Here is a 23709-nt window from a genome sequence, read left to right on the forward strand (position 1 = left end):
TGAAACATAAATGTGACACAAATAATGTTGACATAGTGAATCAGCCCAGCTGCCACTTTGGAGCAGAACACTTTGATAGATTTCATAAATAGTTTGAATCATGGCTGCTTGTGTCCACTCATCATAGCTGTCAGTGTCTGGTTCCCGCAGCCGTCCTGTCAGTGTCTGAGCAGTGAGGTACTACAGCTGTATTCAGGTTTATGTATCCAAGCCTGGCACCTGTACAAATCAGCCCTGTATTTACTCTGCAGCTCCATTTAGACTGCAGCAACATGGAGAGCACTCATTACTCTGAGGTTTAGGCTGTCCGACAGAGGGATGCAGGCAAAAAGACGGATGGAGTGAAGGATGGATGGGTGGGGTGTTGGCTTGGCACCAATCCCAGCTCCGGATTGGTTGTTGTCCTGGCAACAGCACGTCTGACCTTATTTACCCCCTCGCACACCCCCTGCCATACGCGTACTCGGTTTTCGCCCATGCACATTTCTTTTTCCGCACGCACTTTGTGCGTGTGAGCTGAAACTCCTCTTGAGGTCCTCACGCTTGTCTTACAAGTGTGTCCACCTCCAAGTAGAGCAGGTAAGAGAGCCAGGTCAGGCAATGCTTTTAGTTTCCGTTGTGCTGGTAGATATAGCGTGGCAGCAATATTTTTGTTCAAACAATGACAATAAAAACAAGATATAGACTACCAGACTGCACTCTTGCCCATTTATATTGTGGACAGTAATTTCATGCCTCCTGGAAAAGTCACTAGAAAACTTATTTTAGGATCCGGCTAGACCACACATGGAGAGTGGTGCCTATGCATGACAGGGCTCTGCCACAGAGGGGGATGATGGTTTCTGCAGACCTGCAACCGTATCAAAATAGTTCCGATGGATTGGTTTCCATACTGATGGGTCCTGTGGGCTCGAATCGTGCAATTTTCCTCAGGTTTGATGGCCGAAGCTATACATCCTGTTGTGCTGCTGAGTCCTATAGAATGGACACGCATACACACACACGCCGGAGGACGACCTATGCCATAACAGGCAGAAAATAGGGCCTTTCTTTAACCGAAGGCTGAGATTCCTTTAGGGTCTGAAGCAGCAGGTGTATTTGTGTGTATATCTTTGTGTTTTTTGCCTGTGTCTGTAAATTGACGGGGAATGTGGATCCAGGAGGCAGCTTGCTGATTCGTGCAGTTTGAATAAGGAGTGGAGTGGTCTGAATGCCCTGTGCCTTCTGGTCATTTAATGGGGTCTGCAGGGCAGAAAAGGTGCAACCAATCACTCCATCTAGCTGATACACCTACAGCGACAGTCGGCAGCTCTAATGCACAAAATTCATATCACCATTTGATGCATTTCAATGCGTTTGCACTGGTATTCATATTTTTCTGTCCTTGTGAGGACATATGCATTTGGTTTCCCCCAGGGTTTCCCTAAGGAAATAGTTTGGCAGAGGTGGTAAGCCACACAGATCCAGTTGCATATTAATATAATGTATGTGCACATAACTTACATACAGGCCAAAGGAAAAACCACCACGATGGAGAGTGAAGTGGGGAAAACATAGGAGGGAAGGTTCACACACCATCCATTTGGAGATTAGGAGTCATAGAATGGAAACCAAAAAGTCTAGTGTAGAGGAGAGATACACTTCCTGCTGACCTTGAAGGAAGCACACACACACTCACATACTGTAGGCATACCAAACAGGAAAGGGTAGATAAGAGCAACAGCTTGTTCCCCTTAAGTCCCTCATTCCTCTCTGTGAGGAGCGCTTGATCACCGTCTTTGGCCACAGCTTGATGACATAGAGGATCTGAAGAGGTGGGGTCTGCAGAGTCTTGAGGTTGTGAGGTACAAGGGGGGGGTGGTAAAGGGATTTTTCCGCCAGCTGGGCAAGCAGGACGGTGGGGGGCCCCAGATGGTCAGAGGCGGGGGGTGTCGTCCTTGTTTGTGCGCGTTGAGGGGAGTAAGTACCAGGTTAGACACAACACTAGCGCTTGGGCTTTGGACGCAGCATGGATTTGTGTGAGCGTGGAGGGGGGGGCACAGCTAATAGAGAGGATGGGAGGGGACTGGTTGTCCTGATTCTATTCCACTTTACATCCACATAGATAAAGATCGAGAGAGGAAATGGTGAACAAAGAGGTTTCATCCACGCAAATTCTGAAAAAAGGTGCAGTACTGGGTAGTCTTCCCATCTTAATCTGTGACCTATGGATATATAGGCAGTGTGTTTATTCCTTTTTTTTCCCTCCTCTGAAGATGGGCGAGGCTGTGGAGCAGGAGGTCACTAAAGTGCTGGAGAGCTCAAGGAAGCAAAGTTTTATTTAGTGAAGTTGAAAGGTTTAATTGATATGTGTACCCGCAGACATTCCTCATCACTAAAGGTGTTTATGCATAATTATTTTGTGATTTAGTGACTTAACATCACCACAAAGTCAGAAAAAGCATTAATACATGTCAATTAAACAGGTTAGGCTGGTTTAGGATTTAAGCCTGGGTAGTTGGGAACATGTGCACAGTAGAATGAAAACCACTTCCTTAATACCAAACACAGTAGATTGCTTTTCTTTAGATATGTCTGACTTTATTACCTTGATAAAAAGCACAGTGTGTTACCTCATAAAGAGCCTATTTGAACTTTGTACTTTTACATTGAGTAAAAGTACAAAGTTAAAGGGAGCGTTCTACCAAGAAGACGAAGAGGAAGCAACATGCTGACATTACCCAGCCACAGATTTTTAGGGTAGTTGTGTCCAGTCTTATAACTGCCAACAGAATAAGCTGTTTATGGAACGGTATATTAATATCTAATATATAGTATATACAAGTTGGATGAGCGGCAGGGCAGTTCATGTCTGCACATAGTTTCTCAACCACAGAATTGTAGAAATTACACTGAAATGATTTTGGTCTAAAAATTTGATGAATCACCAAAAAAAAACCTGAAATAAACAAAGTTCCTCCCACATCACCATGTGTTACTCCAGCACCCTCCGTTGAGGCCGAAGCTGCGTCATGCTATGCGCAGCCAAGGCACAGTGACCGCAGCGTGCTGCGCCCAGTCAGTGTAGTGACCCGAGTTAGTGGTCACCCAACTGTGATTGACAACAGAACAACTGGGGCTCTACGAAGCCTTTCAGCCTCCCATCATCACTACAAGCAGCCAACACACTTTCACTGCAGGCTGGTTGGTGTGTGTGATCACGAGCACAAAAGGGTTTAAGAATACCACTGTACTCACAGTACACATTTGAGATACAGTGTTAGCATTTTCATTGTAGTAGAATTTTTATCCCCCATGTTTATGAGCAGTACTAGCGTAGTATGCCCCAGTGAATTCAGTATGCGTAGTATGCAGCTGCTGTGCGTGATCGAGTATCTGTTCTGTATGCCTGAAGCCGTGTTGTGGGATTGTTGCTCCTTTAATTATTCTCTCATATTAAAGGATCAAAGGTCTCTGCCACAGTCAACCCCCTGCATTTCATTAGAACTACACACACACACTGTTACGTGTAAGTGCTTCTGTGCGCATGTACATTGACATGGACAGACAAGGGGAGGGTATCAGTTATGTTCAGTTTTTGGCTTTTGCATGTGATTTATTGCAATTATAAGAAGGATTATATGAACGATAAGTGTTGGCCTTTTCAAGTTTTCCATTGAAGAGCCCAGCATGTTATTTTTGATTCTGCTCCTTGGTGAGATTTTTCTTTATCAACCCAAAGCTTGCACCAGTCCTCAGAAGGGTGTCACTGATCACCCTCTGGCATGAGGGATGAAGCATGTTTTATTCTCCTGAAGTGCTTTCATGTCCGTATGTGTGTGTGTGTGGGGGGGGTGTGTGTGTGTGTGCAGGTTCACGCCCACACGTGCTTAGTGTGTGTATTTCTGTATCTTTGCCCTTTCCCCCCTGCTTCAACACTGGACCAGACCAGTCTGCTCCTCTGGTTGCAGAGGTATCTTCCGCTGATAGGCTGCTTCAGTACTCTGTTCATTGACACCTACAGTTCCTCCGAGCTCCCATGATGCCCCTGTGCTGTCACCAGTCTGCTGCATGGTGGCTGGCAGGAGGGGAGGATGCGGAGTGTAATTAGGGCGTATCCAAGCCTACTAGGGCCAGAGAAGGAAAGGGAGGAAGGAGGGGTAGAGGAGAGAAAGAGGGCTGACAGTTTGACATCAGTAGAGCACACCGTCTCTGTAATTGCTGGCGTGCAGGAGCCGGCCGAAGTTGGAGGCTTGTGGGAGGAAGGGGTGGTTATATAGGATAGAGAAGAGTCAGAAATAGGAGGAAGAGCATGGGGGAGTTGCAGCCTCCGAAGCAATAGATTGGGGAAGAGTGTGTGTCATCCAATGTGGGGAAAGACGAGGGAGGAGACAGGAGGACAAGAAGGGGGTAAGGAGGAATGCAGATTGGGGGCTGGGTGAGGGGAAACAGGACCTGAGCAGCTTGAGGACGACTGACATGTAAAGCAGGGGGTGCAACATGTTGACACAGCATACGTCTATTATTACACACACACACATATGCATGCACATGCACACACCTGTGCACACACTTCCACAGCTGGTGCACGTAAGCAAACATTTCTCTGCCTCGGAGACGCCTCGAAATCTCAAGTAGTACGAAGAGTAAGCGCACTGCTCTGTACGTATACACGCATGTGTACAGCGTGTGGGCTTCTGTGTTCTCTTAGCTGGAAAATCAAGCGCCTTTGTTCAGCTGTAATTAGTGCACACAGGTAATAGAGCTATTGGAGGCAGACACACACACGGTTTCACAGAAGCAGTATTGATCAAGGGTGTGTGTGTGTGTGTGTGTCCTGGGCGAGGGATCCTGATCGATGATTTCCTGTCCCACTGATAGATTGCCAATTCTGTGCACTAGCTATTGAGCAGGAAACATTTTTGGTGAAACCTGCCTCCAGGGTCTCACCTGCCTCTCCATGACACACACACACACACACACACACACACACACACACACACACACACACACACACACACACACACACACACTTGTGCTCAGGTTTAAAGTTAACAGAGAACTTGGAATTTCTGTTTCTGTTTTTTAGTCATGCCATATGGTCTCTTTCTCCCAGACGGTCTCTTGTCATTTCTCCTCTCATTGCTCCATCCATCTTTGGTACCCTCTGTAGATTTGCTGGACCATCTCCGTCTCCTGTTTCCTGTCATGTCTATTTCTTTCATTTTGGTTTTCATCAGTTCTGTCTCCTGTGCTCTTCTTCGTCCTCCCTTTTATTCGTTTGGTCTCTTCTCTGTCTGCCTACTTAGCTTGAGACTGCTCCACCACCACCACCACCACCACCCCCCTCACCCGTTTCCACGCTCTTTTTTTTTTTTTTTTCCCCTCCCATGTTTCCCTTCACTGACTCCCAGCACTCCTTTTTCTCTCTCCTCCGCTCTGTCACCCCTCTATAAAGACTCCTTCTGACGGACCTGAACCTTCTGCCCAGGCCACATTCTGCCCCTCATTCTTTTCTCGTGCACTCCATGTGAAGAGGAGACCAATTAAAGTCCGTCTCCCCTCTTCTTCCACTTCGTTGTTCTCCTCTCCGAGAGTCTGCACTCAGACTCTCCAGGGTCACTAATTAAAACACTTTACTTTCTTTCCTCTTTACTCCACTTTTTTTTCCACCTGTTCATCCAACTTTTCTTTTCCTTTGGCTTTTTTTTTAAATTCTTTTTTAGTTCAGCCTCTCTCTCTTTTCATCAGTCTCTTCCTGTCTTCCCTGTCAAAAAGGATCCCTGTCTCATGCCACTCCATCACTCACATAGCTTCCCTCAATTTGTCCCACATTTCTCTCTTCAGTTCATGTCTCCTGTTTTGTATTTTCTGCTGGTTTGATCTTAGTTTAGTGTCTCTTATAGTTTCTCTTATCCTCTCTTTCTGTATTAGTTTGTGCTGTGTTGTGTAGTGACTGTGTAAATCTGTATATTGTGTAAGGAGGTTTATTTTCACTGGTTTAATCAGCATCAGCAGTCTGTTGCTCAACACCACTGTCTGGAAATAAAATGGACTTTCTTATTACTACGATGTATGAAAACCCAAAACATTCTTTAACACCTGCTCAACTTTGCTTTATCACTTCGTGTAATCGTTATGTGTAATATTGATGAACTATCCGTCGGCTGGAATTATCCACATTCCTCCAGGCACAAAGGAATTATGGAATACCTGTCATCGGTCTTCTTGCTCTCCTTCTCTGTGTGTGTGTACTTAATCATTGCTGCTCTTCTTTCCCCTTCAGTCATGTATCACTCTGTGTAATCGTCACATTAAATATTAATGCTGTTGTCATTCTTCCTTTCAGGTTAACGTCGGGAGATCTGTCCATCGAGGTGAATCTGAATGACTACCTGGACATCTACTGTCCCTACTACCCCTCTGAGGAGACCCTGGACTCTGGGCTGCCAGAGACGATGGCCCTCTACTTAGTGGGAGAGGCATCATTCCAGGGGTGTGTGGAGACAAGGGGGTCCATCAAAAGATGGGAGTGTAACACTCCTCATGCTCCATTTGGACCGGTGCGCTTCTCTGAGAAGATCCAAAGGTTCACTCCCTTCTCACTGGGCTTCGAGTTTCTGCCAGGGAGACACTACTACTATAGCTGTGAGTATTTGTGTTTTTATTTGCTACCAGTACTGCAGTATACTATGGTTGGGATTAAACAAAACACCAAGGATGCTTTGCAAAATTGTGTGTAAAGCTCAATTTGATGCCATCAACCAGTAAACATTAAAATATCTGATGAGTATAATATGAAAACTTTTATGAAAACAATTCACAAGTTGAAACTAGATCTATATTTTTCAGTAAACCTATGAATCATTGCTCTATTCCCCTTAAACAGCCAGTGGCTCAATAAGAGAAAAAAATTAAATATTTGATATTTTGCGTTGGAAGAAGTGTGGTGACACACAACACAAACCTTTGAATAGGTAAAAAGTTTTAGAGCATGTTTAGCCATGTGTTTTTATTATCAGGCTTTGAGTTTTGACAAAACTCAACTCATGGCATTAATGTTTTCAATAAATTCTCTCTGAGTGACATTAATATGATGTTTTCTTAAACCTGCAGGCTGCTCCACAGTTATAGTGATGGTTTTCTCTTTCTCCATTACACCCTCCTGTGCTCCGCTCTCCCCGCTCATTTATTTCAAACCACTGGAGGGAGCAAAGGGAGGGGGAGTGAGAGAAGATGGCTTAGTGGCTGTAAAATCAGTTGACATTCTTTTCTTACTTTTTACAACTTCTGTTGTCAGTCCCACTAAGAGGAGGAGGACATGAAACAAGGACGAGAATGAAAGAGTCAAGTGAATGCCTACTATGGCAGGGTGACAACAAAGAGGCAGAGGGACGGCAAAGTGTAGGAGGAAGAAATGGAGATCAATACACAATGATGGTGAAGGAGGGAAAAAAAAAACCTCAGGAAGAGAAGCAGACAGAGGTAGAGAAGCATGAAGGAGTGACAGAGAGAGAGAAAGAGCAAAAGATGGACACAATCTGACAGTGCAGGGAGGGAGGGGAGACAGGGGGAGACAGGGGGAGAAAGGGACAAGAGAGGCCGGATGAGTGGAAAGAAAAGGGAGAGCAACAAAAGCGATGGAGAAAAAGGGACAGATGAGATGAACGGAGAGAAAGAATCTTTAAATAAATTACTGTTGCGGTCTGTGGGACAATGGAGCATTGTGAGGGTATGAGAAAGTGGCTCCGCACGCACACACGCACACATGCATACATACGTACACGCACACACACTGGGTTATTGTGGTTGTTCAGGCCAGTTCAGAGAAAAGAAACAATGGGTCCCCCCCCCCCCCCCCCCCCCGGTCGGACCACAACAGGCTCAGAGCGATTTTGTGTGTTTTGTCCACATCGATGATAAGGACTAAAGTTGGTCCAAATGTCTGGCTCTGGGGTTTTTGTTCTGAATGCCCCCGCAGCACTGGAGACTGTATAATGGCATTAGCCTGGGACAACACTACAATAGTATTAGAAACACTAATGACATTAGTTGGCTCAATCTGAGCTGGGCTCAGCTCCTCTCTCTGGCTCCCACCGATTATGACTCTCACAACAATTCTCTCCAGGTCTGTGACCCACTGCCCAGACCGCTAACTGCGCCCACTGCTTCTCGACACCTGGATCCCTAAAAACAGGATACACCATGACGTCCTGTATCTGACAGTTAGCTGGGCTCAACATGAAAGCATTTTAATGGCTGGTAACAGTGGCACAGCAGCTCAACTTGCTGCAGCTGTTTGGACATGCAAGCACGCGGACAAAACACAAGGAGGCAGAGTTTGGTGATATACTGCAGATAATTAAAATATTAAAATATTAAAATAAAAAACGCATTGACCAGTTTTACAATTGAAAGTTGACACTACTTTCTGCCAACAAAAACACTTTTTCATGTGAGAAATTACCATTATGTGACATTACACCTGTCAGTGAATGAATAATGTGAAAAAGGGAAAAAAAAAAACTCTTATCCCAACATGAGCGTTTGCACATTATTCCAAGGTGGCTAGATCTAGCGCTAACCTTGTAGTTGCATGGGATAAACTGGATAAATTAGACGCTTTTCTCCACAAACAAGGCCACATTTGTAGCGGCTCATTAACTGAATGATTGCATGTTGTTCTGCTAATCATTTTTGTGACATATCTGTAGTTCTGCTCATGAATTGGGAATTTTCCACTATCTCCATCTCAGAGTTAAAAGTTTAAGGCTGAGACAAACATTTCTTTCCCACTTAGCTGCTCATAATAATGGTTTAAACTATATAAACTACATGACCTGAACATTTCTATTTTCTGTTCATCGCTGTGTGTTATGTGGGGAGCAGTAAATTATTGAGTGAGTGAGGGAACATTTTAATTTAATTTCCTCCGCATATTGCTGTTGTAATAGAACTGGCTTGTATTGTGTTCTGTACACGACCTGCATTTATTTGATTGTATTCTGTTTATTTTGAGCATCTTTCTATATGAAGGCGAACGTAATTCTGCCTGTTTCTCATTCATTTGCAGCACTTTCTTTTGTAAATGCTTTAGCCTAGGTATGTTGTCAAAGCGGTAATGACGTTTTGTTAATTTTTGTCTGTCCATAGATCATGCCTAAATCTGTGGTCCTGTTATTGTGTGCTTTATCTTATCAGGGAGACAGACTGTGATCATCTTCACGGTTTGTGTGCGGGGCCTCTGTTGAGTTAGCAGCTGTCTGTGGATTATTCAGATATAATGCCATTTAACGGCAGTTTCCAAACAGATTTGTTTTTGTAAAAGCAATGCTAAACTGACAGGTAATGCAACTGATGTGCGTCTGCTCTCCCATGTGAGCCATGATCAGCGCTGCTACGCGTGAAGTTGCTCTCTCAATTGTGCATTTTATTGTTTTTATTTAGTCGTGCAGATAAGTGTGATATGTGGTCTCTGTGACGCGGGGAGATGGCGTAATTCTTTATACTGATATCACGAGGTGTTGAAATGGTAGCAACACAAAAAAATCAGCCTCTTCTTCTTATCAGACAGGGAACCGGAAAGTTCTCAGAGTAGATTTGATGGACGGATTTCATTTCATCCAGCATATGTAAACGCATTATTTTTATTTGACATGCCAACATCTTGTTTGCTTTAATAAATAACCAGCTCATTTCTTTTCCTTTTCTTGCTCTGTCTAGCTCTACCCACAGATGAAGGCCCTCCTCTGCCATGTATGAAGTTGCGTGTCACCGTGTGCTGTGGGCCCAGTGAGTACACTCTGCTTTTCATCCATTGTTCCTTTTCTCTCCTCCCCCTTCTACTCGAAGGACTCCTGTCGTTGTCGCTTCAGATCTCAGCTATCAGAACTCTATAGCATGATGTTTAGACTGCTTTTCATCCTCGTTACTCTTCCCTCCTCTGATGCTCTAATTCTCTCTTCTTTTTTTTTTTTTGCCTTGCCTTTAACCTTGCAATACGACTCTTATTACTACATGAACTCAATCCCCCACTCCATGTTGACTTTTAAATCTAATTAGATTGATGGTTTTTTACAAACTTATTACCCCCTCTTTTTTTTTTTTTTTTTTTTTTTTACCTCCTTGTCTTCCTCATTCTCCCACTCTCCATCTCTCTGTCCCAGTGTGAAATTCCCAGAGCTGATCTAATCCAGAGCACGCCTGGAGTAATGTTAGTCTTCCAGTCCAGTGAGCTGCCCATTCCGGTTGGGAATGTTGCCCAGTCACTGTGGGAATCCCTGTACAGTTGTGGTGTGTGTGTGTGTGTGTGTGTGTGTGTGTGTGTGAGAGAGAAAACACACATTTCTACGTGTATGACCATTTTTCTGTGTCTGTGCACTTTGTGTGTTCCTGGCTCTATGGTCCTTTTGCATGTGTTCTCTGGTGGCTTAATTCTCTAATGTGTGTGTGTGTGCTAATGTGCGTGTGTGTCTGACACGTCTGTCCCAGTTCCCATCCTAGTGCTATCTGCAGGGGGCTTGTTATGCTGTCCCAGCCTGAACTAGCACACATTGTTTTTCCAAGGAAACCACTTGCAAGTTTGCGTGTCTCTGCATTCGTGTGTTAGAATCAATCTCTGAACTCCTACATAGCGTCTAATGAATACCTCCCAGTCCTGCTGCCTTGATTAAATTCGTGTCCGTTTGGTGTGAATGGGGGAAAAAAAAAAAAGAAATTCAAACTGGAATAAAAAGAGCTCCATCCGTCTCAAATGAATTCTTAAATGCCATCACTGTTCCGGCGCGAGACGGGGAGTAATTTGCTGCGTTATTACCAGAGTGAAGGCTGATGACTTTTTTTTTTTTTATATGTTAATTATCCTGCTGTCATTAATTAGAAATACCACAGATAGTTGATCAGTGGGAAAATGCTAATGTAGTCTTGACCTTCTGACAGTATTCCCTAATCAGCCTGTCTAAACAGGATAAAAATAATCAAAATATTTGAAAGCACCTGCGTTTTGCATGCTGGGAGACACACACGCTCTTGACTTTACTGTCAAAGCCCTTTACGTTAAAAAGACTTCTACCTACAAAGATGCACAGACTTCAATCTACTGTTTCCTTTTCTTGTTTTGGCATCTCTTTTCTCTCCCTCTCATCCTGTCCTTTAACCAAAACTAATCCCGACTAAATTTCAGGATCTCCTTCTCCTTGTCTTTAACCCCCCCCCCCCCTCCCCTCCGCTCCAAGCCCCCGCTCTTTCTTTAGACTCTTCTGTCATTCCTGAAGTGGCACTAATCCTCCCCTTCTCTCTGTCTCCTCAGCTCTCTCCTCCCTTCCTCATTTTTTATGATCTTTCACTACTGGAGCAAAACTAATCTAGGCACCATCCATGGCAGTCTCTTACACTTCCTCCTCCCACCCTGTGACTCCGCCCCCCCCCCCCCCCTCCTCAGCCCACCTCCTACACCTTCCCTGTGTCTTCTCCATCTCTTTGTTGTGTTTCCACTGCTGCTGGTGCTATACAGTTATTTACCTGCTCCGTGTTTCTCCACTTCGCTCCATCTCTGTCGCGCGCACGCTGTGCAGCAAGTGCACTGGGCTGGGAGTACACGAGGCCAGAGAGAGAAGAGTGAATGAGATGGATGAGAGAAGAGATGAAGGAGAGTTGGAGGGTCTCTCTCTCTCTCTCTCTCTCTCTCTCTCTCTCTCTCTCTCTGGCTGTCCATTAGTGGCGGTTTACCACAGCTGTTGTTGTGTTGTTCCCCGTGGTAACACCTCACATACTCTCTGGTTCCTTCCTGCTCAGGTTCCCTTTTATCTGACAGGTAGCATGGCAGCAGGGCACACCGTGTCTATGAGTGTGAGTGTGCGTGTGTGTGTGTGGGGCCCTCGGTGATGGCAGCCCTCGTCCTTCAGCTACATCTCCTCTCTTGTCTAAACTTCAAACTGTGCACCTCCCTCTCTTCTTCTCCACCAGTTTTTTTTTTTTTTTTTTTGTTCCCAGAAAGCTGCTTGTGTGATTAAAACGTATTTCCATGTGGGGATGCCCTGTTGTGGGTGTTTGAATTAATTATCAGCACACACACACACACACACCTGCCTCACACTGGTCTGAAGGACAGAGTGGGGACAGTGAGAAGGTCCATCAGGTACGCTGTCATTGCTCCAAGGTCAGCTAGGACATCGCCAGTCCCTCAGTCTCCTCTCCAGTGTGTGAATGTGTGTGTTTATCGCCTTAATTTAACCCAAGAACACACCAAACCGAGCAGGACCGATTCAGTGACGCAGGAAGCTCCTAATGACATCCTGTGTGTGTGTGTGTGTGTGTGTGTCTTTCTCTCATGTTACTTTTTTCTTTCTCCCCCATCCCGGTTCTTGCTTTGAGGTTATAAGAGGTTGCATGGTTGGTGCTTTCCGGCGTAGTGATGTGTGTGGCGATGTGTTGTTTATTTGACCACGCTGCTGTCACGAATCACTCCAGAGAAAGAGCTTCGCTGAAAGGTGCTTGAGTCTGTGTTGCATCAGAAAACAAGGCTCTGAATCGGCATCGGCAGACTGGTGTCATGTGAAATCTGTGGCACCCTGCAGCCCTCTATTGCATCTTTCACAGGCTCACTTCATACTCACCTTTCTTTCTTTTTTTTTTTACTACAGCTTCTCCCTAAAACTCCTCCTGTTGTGTTTATCTCTCTTGTTTTGCTTGTCGCTCTGCCTCTCTGCCTTTCTCTTTCAGCCGTCCTACTGTGAAAAACCATTACAGACCAACTTCCACCTCTCTCTAATTGATTCCCTCTCTCTCTCTGTCTCTCTTCCCGTTTTTTTCTGTCATTCTCCTGCTGTGAGCAGTCCATTGCATTCATTTCTATTTGCAGAGCTTCACCATTTTCCCCACTTTTTTCCACCCCTTTTTTCTTGCTATTTTTTCTTACATCACTGCCCTCCGTTACCCCCATCCGCTCTCATCCAAATACCTTTGTACCCTCTGAACCCGATGCACACAAGGACAAAACTCAACACACACACACACACACACCGCTTGTCCAGGCGAGCTCTCTTGAATCCCGAACTCAAAACTCACAATTTGATTTAAACCGCTTTCGTCGATTTGCGTTTTCATTCGCCCTTCTTTCCTGTTTTTGCAAATTTCTTTTTTTATGTTTGTTTTTAGTCCAGTGCTAACTGTCAAGCTTGGTTAGCATTAGCTCCTGCGTGTGTAAAATGGCGGCATGAGAGGAGAGGTGGGATGGTGGAACAGTGTCTGTCTCTGCAGTGGGGCGTTCTGCCGACTGGAGAAACGTGCGCGCACACACACACACACATATATATACGCTAGCACGCACACACACACTTAGCCATGGTTGTGCATGTACAGTTACACATGCTTCAAATTTCTGACTGCATTGCAGAGAAGACGCTGTTTTCGCAGTCATGCCACCATGGATGCCATTTTGTGGCGGAGCTCGCCATAACCAAAATTATGATGTTGACACAAACGAGCGTCCTCAGTGTTGAGTTTTTGCACAAATGATGATGATTTTAAAGCCAGATCAAAACACACGAATCACACACAGTCGGATAAACACAAGGCATTTAACATCAGCATTTTTTAGTTTCAAACCGCGGCGTGACAAGCTGATAATATAGTACAACTAAGGACATCATGTCTGCTCCATAAATATGTGGAAATTTACAGAAAAAGTGTCGAGAATAAATGAACTGGATAAAGTTTGATGATTTTTTTGTTTTTGTTATCAAACATTTAATAAATTTAGTTTATTAATTCGTAACGCTTTGTTGCAGGAATGATAAACTTTTTATGTTTCTTTTGTATCAATACAAAAAAAATCAAGTTTTTAGCATTAAAATACAGTTGGTAACAAATGCAGCATTTGTTTTAAATTAGAAATTACCTCAGGATCATGGACATGATTTTTAGTTTTTAGGAAATAATGCATTTTTTTTTCCTGTTTGCTCAGATTTTTCCTCCAAACACTGCACTATACAGATATGTATATAGTCGCGCGCACACACACGCACACACACACCAGCCCAGTGAGAGGCCCATACCCAGCATGCTATTTAATGCTTCGTTAACCCTTAGATAGTCGTTAGTTGTACAGAACCTGGGAGTAATTTAGTGGCTCATGTCTGTCGGAGCGACATGTTGCTGCAGAGACCTGTCGCTACTAGACGGATATTACAGACGGTGTTTCCTTGCTAAGCCATCATTTAATAAATCCTTTCTCCCTCTGTGTCACTGTACCACAGAGGAGTGTGGAGTGTTCCATTTCCTCTCTCATAATCTCAGTCAATCACTGTGGGATGTGGATAGGTGGTAGTTTTCCTGCAGACAGCAATACACACTTTGTCTTTGTGTGTGTGTGTGGGTGTGTGTGTGTGTGTGTGGGTGTGTGTGCATGCATGTGTGTGTCTTTAGGGTTGCAGTGTGAGAAGTAGGTTCAAGGGCGTAGATCGATTTAATAACAGCTGCAATTGTGCAGCCTCATCCCTGTTTCCTGACCCTTCGGTCCTCTCTCCCTGAAACACAGCAGCTCGTTTTCCTGGGGAGGTTTAACCGTGGTCTGACTACCTATATTTTTTTGTCGTCCTCCTTTCCTTTTCTTTTTCAGCTGCACATCCCTCCATCTTGCCATCCCTCTATTATTTCCTTTTAGTCCGCCCCCTGCTGAGAAAGTGACGCCCAGACACAAACACCCCTCTATCCCGTCTCTTTCTCTCCCTCCCTTTTCTTTCTGTCTGACCTTGTTTCAATCTTTCCAACCTTCTTTTTTTCACCGTACTTTCTCACTCGAGTTTCCACTGCTCCTCCTTTCATCTTCTGTCCACTTCTTGGTTTCACTCTGTCATTTTGAATTTTCTTGTCCCCCCCCCACCCTTCTTTTTCATTTCCTGTATCCCCGCTGTATAATCTCAATCATTCTTACTCTTTCTAATTTACATAACACTATCTTTTCCTGTTGCCATGCTTCTCAAGCTCTTTTTTTATTCGACCTTTAAGGGAATTTGCATAGGGGACATATTTAGGGTTGCACACCTAGTCAGTACTCATTTTTCATGTCGTTTGGCTTTGAGCAATGGTAAATACCTTCCCCTGGTCATTTGTCTGTTTCTTGCTCCTTTTGTTCCACAAAGCAGTAGCTTTATTGAGAAAGTTAAGCATGCAGAAATGACTAATCAGCAACTTGTTTCTTTGCCTCAACTTTATCTAAATCTTCTCTCTCCCCTCTCTCCCTCTCATCTCTCCTCTTACAGAATCAGAGGGTTCAAAACAAATACAAGGTAAGATGCAACTTTTTCAATCTGATTCATCCGTACGTTTTAGAATTCGTTTCAGACGCTTTGCGTAGTTTCTTTAATCTTTGATTATAGCATTTATGCAATTTCTTTGTGTCTGTTGTTTTTCTCACTGAGGCAAATGTGCTTTATTTTAATTATGTATTGTACATGCTTTTGGATGTTATGCAAAAAGGCAGGAAAATGAAACTTGATTAAACAATAGCAGAAATAGGCAAAATGTACTCGCTGTAAAAAAGTGTGTGGACAGGCAAACACAAGTGTTTCCAACTATCTAGGACGTTTTTCTACTAGATTATTTAATTCTGTGCGGCATACAGCCACAAGAACATCAGTAAGGTCAGCAGCCGGTGTTATGAGGAGTGTGACTATTGTTGGATGCAATTGAGTTCATGGCTACAAACTGACAGATTAAGAAAACAACTAGCCTTCTCTAAACTGTTGAACAGCTGCTGTTGTCTAAAATATTACTGTAGCTGTCACATTCTGTTTTTCTCCATTGCTAGTGGACCAAACCCAAACCAGATGCATGGTACCGTGCACTACATATTATACATAAACACTCCTTTAAGCCTCCATCTCTCTTTCAGACACTACAGCTCAAAGCAGCGCCTGCTCACTGAGGACCACTCCACCTCTACTCCTTCTCATCCTCACCGCCCTCCCGTGGACTACCTGACTGCGCACAACTTCACCGCTGACCTCGCACCTGTTCTCCGTGGGACCAGGAGTTTATTACTCAGACATTCAAGTGCACAGTGCAATCTACACTCAGACAGCGAATGACACAACGCTAAGTTAGTGCAAATGACACATTTTACCTTTTGGCTATTTCACATGTGAAATTCCAGAAAGTTGGTGTCTTCTCGAAAACAGGGCCACAGTGACTCAGGGACTGACACAACGAATCAGTGATTCACTTCTTTTTGTTTTCTTCTCCCACCTGTTGTGTAAGTGGGAACACAGAATATTACACGTAGAGCTGGGCCTAGTCATAAGACTCATATCCTACTCCTCTTCTGCCAGAAGAACAATGAGTCTGTCAGGACTTGTTCCAACATACTTTTCTCACTTTTTCATCTGTTTCTCATCCTGCTTCTCATTTACTGTGTACTGTGTTGTGTTTACTTTCTTCCGAGAACCTGCCTCCAGTTGAAAAGCAGCCAAATAAACACATACTACTGCACTGAGTGGCTCAGGTTGGAGGTCGGCCAGTTAGCTTTCTGACATGCTGCATCTGGGCAGACAAACAAGTGGCTAGTTTGAGAACTGCCTTATATCATAAATGTGTTAAACATTTGCAACTAATTAGAGTTTGGGAAAAAATATATTTTAGGAAGAAATGGGGAATATTCTAGAATAGTCATGCAGGACTGCTGCGCCCCCTACTGGGATTAAACTGGTTTAACTGGAATTGGACTGGGTTGTCCATAAACCCAGACAGTGGACACTACAGTATATTATAGTGGTGTATTATAGTGGTAATAATGGGACCCGGGACTGATTCTGTCCACTCTGACTGGACTCCCTGCTGTTTCTGTGTCCCCACCCTTTCCTCTGCTTTAAAATAAAGCAGAGAACAGAGGGGTTTATGGGTAAACAGAGAGCATTGGCTCGCTATGCTTTACTGAGCACACTGCGGACCACTGAGTCTTCTCCTGTTGACCTACCAGGTGTGCTGACATGTTCCTTTTGCTGTTGTTTCTTTACAAAGGATCCTTAATTCTAGTTAATTTTACTGTATAGTTAATATATTCTGCAAAATAAGATATATTAACTATATTATTCAGTCTGTTAGATCTGATCTCTTATATTTAACAGGCAAATCCGACAATTGCTTTTTTGTATAAAAAAAAAAAAAGCAATGATTTAAATTCCCAATACATGTGGAATTGCTGATTTATAATCAATGAAGAGAAACTAAAATATTTTTTAAATTCTCAAATATTTTTTTTAATTGGACACAAGATATTTTTGGTATTGAAATCATGTTTTTATTGTTATGTTTACTTAATTATTTCCCTACACTCTTTGAGTGGCTTAAGCTAATTAAATCTGTTAATTGTAGTTTGATTGTACAGTCTGTTCTTTCTTTTTTTTTAAAAAAACAAAACAAAAAAGTACGGTGTTAGCACTTAATATATTTTTCTAAAAAATATTTGGACGTCAAAATACCGTAAATCACACCAATCATGCCGTTGATTTTTATGTTATATCCATACGTCTGTTTGATTTATTAAATAATTTCAGTTATGTAGACTTTTACAATCATGTACTACTAGGAATTTGTTTTTATCTCTTTAAGTGTGTGTAACTTGTGTTTTGCTTTCACATTTTAGTGAAGAATGTAGCTTCTTCTGTGAAGAGCCAACTGCAATCTGAGCCTTTTTTATGTGGCAAGACAACAAAATAAATACGATTGCAATAAAGCACTTAGATTGTCATTGCATTGTTGAAGGTATTGATATTGTATGCAACCGCAGGTCTCAGTGACAACACACACACACGGACACACATAACTTTATTTGTGGAACACACACAACTAGTGTAACACAAAGATAAGGAGTGTTCAGGGACTCACAATGACCTTGTGGTATAAGAGGCCATTGTAATGTGAGTAACCTGGTGGAATATTGAGCTGAGTTTTTATCTATGGGCAGCTAAAGTATGATAAGACTCAGATACCCAATAAACTCCCGGTATTAATAGACCCTGAAGCATCTTTGTCAATACATCAAGCTTAAAGTAGTCATTATATTTATGTTTGCTAAACACTGGGCTAAAAACAGGACAAGAGGCTTTGGTTTTGTTTTAAATATAGCAGTGTACATCCAAATAAGCTGTAAATGCATTTCCATTTATATAGGCGGTAATGTAGACCCTCTTGTGAAGCCAGAAAGGCAATTTCCTGGATAATGGGACTAATGCTCTTATTTCATGGTTTATGATCTGTTCTGATGACATGTTTGTCACTGTTCAGGCATGTTGTTATGAAGTGGATTTGATTTTGACCCTAGAAATTTCCAAAGCCCCTGATTTTATTCTTTTGCCACTGCGAGTGATGAAGTAAGCACACTGAAATCAGCAGAAAGAGATGCACGCCTTGAGATTGTGTGGCGGCGGTCCAGTCGTATTTTGTGCGGTTAAAACTGTATGGCTGTTTATTCAAGCAAAAGCATGCACAGACCAAATTTATTCCTGACAGAAAAGGCTCAAGCAGTTGTGCCTGAACTTATTCATTCAGAATTTCTTTGTGCTTGACTATGTTGATGCACGTTACAACTCCACTGTGTGGTGTATTTAAGCTGGAACTGAACTCGCCCCCCAAAATAAACGTTATAATTATGGACAGATGTTGCCAGAATACACAAATTTAGAAAATCATGAAAATCCCACGTCAAAGTTTCCTCCGAGGCTTTCTCGGATGACTGTGATCATAAACAATTTCTGGCATGACAAATTTAGTTTTAACTAGCTGTCTGAAAAAAAGCTATATTCCATATTGCATATCCATACTGCAGATCTCTTCTCCACAAATCACACTGTAATTACACTGCATCAAATTTTAACACGGCAGGATCCGTTGCCACAAATTGCCCTATATTTAATTGCACATCAGCTGAATATTTAAGGCTTAGATTGCCAGTGTTGTTTACCTCTTCAGAAATACAGAACATAGGCTATTAATAGAAACAACCTACAGTATGTTTATTTTCATTGCAGTATTACTTCATTTTAATCCATTTCATATTTATTAAAAAGCTCTTACTAATAATTAGTAAGTAATTTTTAAAGATGTATTTCATTTATCAAGAGTAGTTTCAAATAATTAGGCTTGTAGCATGTTTATCCTCAAGACTTTCCTTGAAATTTGGAAGGATGATTTGCGTCTCTCTGCGTGTAATCAACACCTTGATCAGCAGTTTCATCGTTGTTGTGAATCCTGACCAGCGCATATTTCACATATCTCAGAGCTGAGGTAAACTGGGGTGAGGTGAGAGGGCACCCCTGTTGTCCTTCGAAATACTAATTATCAAATGCCTCAACATTCTGAATACTAATTATCAAATGCCTCAACATTTTGAGATCCTTGAGAAAATTGTGTTTTTTTTAATGAGTCAACTTATAAAAGTCATCTGACTAAAGTCGTAGCATGGATGAACAACAAACACTTGGACAGTGAATAGATACAAGGACCAGCTGATTCTCTTTGGGCATCAGGTACATTTTAACAAAAGCTAATGAAAACACACAACACACAACAAACCAGCACTGAAACTGTGGCTTAAACCTGTTCTCTTAGACACGTTCAGTCTTGTTAAGATGCTGATACATGATCACTCACCAACCCAACCTTTATCTACCTCATCGGATTTCTCAATTTTCACACTTCTGGATGTAAAACATTTTTCTTGTAGGAGAAAGTGATGATGAGCTAATGTGCTGTTGATGTGTGTTATTTCCTCTTCCAGGTAAAAACCATAAAGTCCTGTAAAAGAGCTCTTAAAAAAGATCAGGGTCAAGGACGACGTTAAAGGGTTCCCTAATCAGCAAAATGCCATTTGGCATCTCTTGCACATATTGCATTTATTTTTTTCAGTACTTTTTAATGAGATTCCCAGGGAGACTATTTGACCCTTTACACAGTGGTGAGTAAAAAACAGACTTAAATGCTAAAAGTGTGAAATGACCTTTAAAATGAAGACTGCACTTCGTTACACTTCATTTGCGTTCACAGTGACAAATTTGGAAGCATTTTAAAAGGCCTTCAGGGGCTTTTCAATACTTGTACTAGCGTTTACTTCATACCTCATATATAGAGTATATAGATCCTAAAAGTTCTGTAGCCATGTCACCAAAAATACAGACAACTGATTGTAGCTTACTTCTGTGTTTTGAGAGTTGTCCTACACTGACAGACAGATGTTGATGCCAAAATCCCATATTGTTTTCTTATTGTTTATCAAATTACACATTCAAAATGTCACCTAAAAACAGATGAGTTTATTGAAATAACACATTTGCATTTACACACTCATTACTGAAGATGTCACACCACAAAACACCGAGCTCTAGACGAATCTGTTTGTTTAATTTGTTCCTATACAGATGTGATGAATTACTGCATCATTTACAGTAAGTTCTGTAAGTAAAAAAAACAGACTCCTTGTGTTACTCAGTGTGTTTTTTTTTTTGTGTGCAAGCCTCAAGAAAGCCTCCAAGGATTAGCATTAAATATGTTTGTAGCGCTGATGAATATGTGTGCTATTTAATTTCCAGGTTATGAATAATAGCCAGGGTTTTTATTTGCTCTTTGGGTGTAAGCATAGTTTGTTTGTTCTAAATAAAGTCTAAACTAACCAGGTCTGCTTATGTCATACTCTATTTCACACCCTTAACGCATGTCAGGTAGCCAATAACGGTGTAATTATTTCTGCTGTTTGCTCACAAGGCAGGAGCTTCCAGTGCATCGCACAAATAGTGATAAATGTGCACTGACCAGATTATGACAAAAGAGGAAAAACCACACATTAGCTGCTTCAGTGTTTAGCTTAAACAAGAGCACTTGTCAACACATTTATCAGCAGAAACCCACCAACGTTTTGATGGTGTGGAACAACACCATCACACATCTCATTCACATCCATTCATTTTACACAAGGATAACCCAAACGTTCTTAAGACATAATGCAAATACTAACTTTTGACACTGTAAGGATGAGGAGACGTCATGTGAAGGAGGTAAACGTAGGCTATATAGATATGCATGGCTAAACATGCCTGGCTTTGAATATCTTACATAGCTTTTTACCCCAAATTAGTGTCAGAGGAGTCAAAGAATGACTTTCCCAGTATTTAAAACCCAATCTATGGAAACAGGAATCAGTTGACATTGACTGGGCCTTGCTAGTGTTAAACATCTCTTATCTTTCTAACACAGTGCACCATGTTTAAGTTATGGCTGCTGAGTGCAAATAAGTTCCACTTAAGTTGAGCTGGGCTGAATTTTTCTCATCGGTTTTTAACATGCAGGTTGAAGCTTCACAGACCTTTACATTGAAGTGATCCCACTGTGTGAAAGGCGTTTTCTGAATGCTTTCCACGTGTGCGACTACAGGCTGGGGTCTCGGTTCTGTGTATCGGACTGCGAGCTGTAACAAACTTAGAGATTATGAGCCTGGCTTTTATTTGAACACACCAACACAGACGCAAATCAGCTGAGTCAGTCACACTTCACATGTTAGCAAGCCAATCAGCCTCCTTCCTTGTTCTACCTCCCACTCCCATCCTTTCTTTCTCTCTTACTTTCATCCACTTTTAATGTTTGACACTTTGATACTGAACATCCTATTTCCCGTGTTCTGGTCGGTTGGCTTTACATGCAGATGGGTTGGTAATTTGCATAGACTCAAAGGTCTCCCTTCTCTCCTGATGCTTTCTGACAACGGAGTGTCTATTCACCCTCTGTGTTAACCATCCCTCCTAGGACATCGCCTGAATTGCTGTCTCATGCTGCTTCAAGTCTCGTTTTACACTGCAGGAACGGCTGAGGAATTGGATTAGGAACATATTCCTTTAGAGAAAAGCACCTCAGTCACCAAGGCAGGCTTGCGTCTGAAATGGATAGTTCATCCAGATATCAAAGCTCGTCACATGTTTTTCTACAAAGTCCAAGTGTGATCTTAAGTCGTGCTGAGTCCATATCACACACACTGTTAGCTGTGTGGATTCTGTAATAACTTAGAGTTCCACACTGGGGTGTGTTGGGAAAGTAGCGAGGAATTATGAGTGTTGCACAGGAGGTAACTCTGATCACCGCTCTTCCTTTTGCCTGCACTTCGCCAGCCGAGAAACAATCAGGATTGCTTCGACCAGTTTGTCTCAAGTCATACAAACGATGCAGTCTCCGATTTTTGAGAACGTTTCGCTTGCAGTTTTGTTAATGTCTTATAATCCCTGCTTCAAAAGCAGAGCGGTGTGGGGGAAAAAAAGATATTTTTAAAGATGCAGTTTAAAACCATGCACAAAATTATTTTAGTCCAGATAATTTTAGGCCCCTGTTAGTCATTACCCACATCCTCCCCAGATGCTTTCAGGCTCAGTCTTACATGTCAAAATCAAAACAGAAATTTAAAATTCATAAGAGGAACCAAACAACAACCCAAAAAGGCAGCGAGGAAGGAAGTGCTGCGATGACTACAGTGAATAGAAAGAGGATACTGTAGTGAAGCCAAAACAGACCTGAAAGATAAAACAGAAAAGCAAAGATGATGGAGTGACAAGTGAGAGGGGGGTGAGGACAAACCTGTAGGAGACGATGGAACAAAAAGAACTAAAGTAATAAACTTCAGGCAGATAGACAACTGTCGAAATGAATTCAGTGTCCCTGTACTGATAGCAGAGGAGGAATAATTCAAATCCCTCACGTGGTATAACTAAATATTCTAGGTAGAGGTACATTATAAGTATATTCACCTGTACCTGGAAACACAGAGACGTTTAGCTAAAGTTATATAAAACCATGGGCTCACGTTTGTAGGGGACATGAGCCTGTAAAAAAAGGACAGATTAAACTCACATTACATTAATATGGCAGAGACAGAAAGTTTCAAAACATTAATGAGCATTTACTTAAAAAAAAAAACAACTGGTAAGACAGTCAAAAGTATAAGTAGGACAATGTTTGAGTCACATGAGGGGAGTCAACCATTGTAATTCTATTGGAATTTAATTTTCTTCCACACTAACACCATCATGCAGTCAATGTTCCGGGTGTGTTCATCCCACTACCTCAAAACACACACCATTCACTCTGTGCTGTAATCATGAAGCTTCTGCTCATTGTCTCTTTTATTATTATTATTATAAATAAATCAGGCAGGCCGTGACGCCCGGACTGATAAGTGAAGAGAGGGGGGGGGGGGGGGGGGGGCTGGAGGAGGTAATTGCTGGTGTATCAGCCCCTCGGTGGCCTCGTAAGCGACCCGCTTTATTAGATCGGCCGGTATCGATCCTCGCTGCGCGGCGTTGACTAATCTGCAGGCGAGGAGAGAGAGAGGGGGGGGGGATCGATGAGCCTGGATTCAATCATGTCTGGAAACAGAGAAGGTAATTTATTGTAATCACTGGTGCTAAATGGAAAACGTGAGAACAACGCGCCCGTGAGGTGCTCGAAAAGAACTACAACATGAGAGAGGAGGCGCCTCTGTGGAGACGGGCTGGAGTGATGCTCCGTTAACGCGCTGCACACTGCAATTATGGATATTCAAGCCCAGACAGATGAATCAATGTGAGCCTGCTGGTTGACCTTACATAGCCTGTGCATGCTGCTGCACACAGAGTTGGTAAAACCTGATTATCTCACCTTGACAGAAAACCTTTTCACATCATTTTACTATTGAATTTTCATAGAGGCCGTCTGCATAGT

General features: G+C 42.6%; 1 protein-coding gene across 1 annotated transcript in view; it reads left to right on the top strand.

Moving 5' to 3' along the window:
- Window positions 1-17713, top strand: part of si:dkey-246i14.3 (ephrin-A4) — a 29711-nt gene extending 11998 nt beyond the window's left edge. Inside the window, exons 2-5 of the mRNA XM_026373109.1 lie at window positions 6329-6627; window positions 9703-9771; window positions 15240-15266; window positions 15872-17713. Of these exons, the coding sequence (XP_026228894.1) occupies window positions 6329-6627; window positions 9703-9771; window positions 15240-15266; window positions 15872-15960 (484 nt within the window). The 3' untranslated portion in view covers window positions 15961-17713. The remainder of the gene's footprint in view (window positions 1-6328; window positions 6628-9702; window positions 9772-15239; window positions 15267-15871) is intronic.
- Window positions 17714-23709: the final 5996 nt, after the last annotated feature.

Source organism: Anabas testudineus, chromosome 16, assembly GCF_900324465.2.
Source record: "Anabas testudineus chromosome 16, fAnaTes1.2, whole genome shotgun sequence".
Taxonomy (NCBI): Eukaryota; Metazoa; Chordata; class Actinopteri; order Anabantiformes; family Anabantidae; genus Anabas; species Anabas testudineus.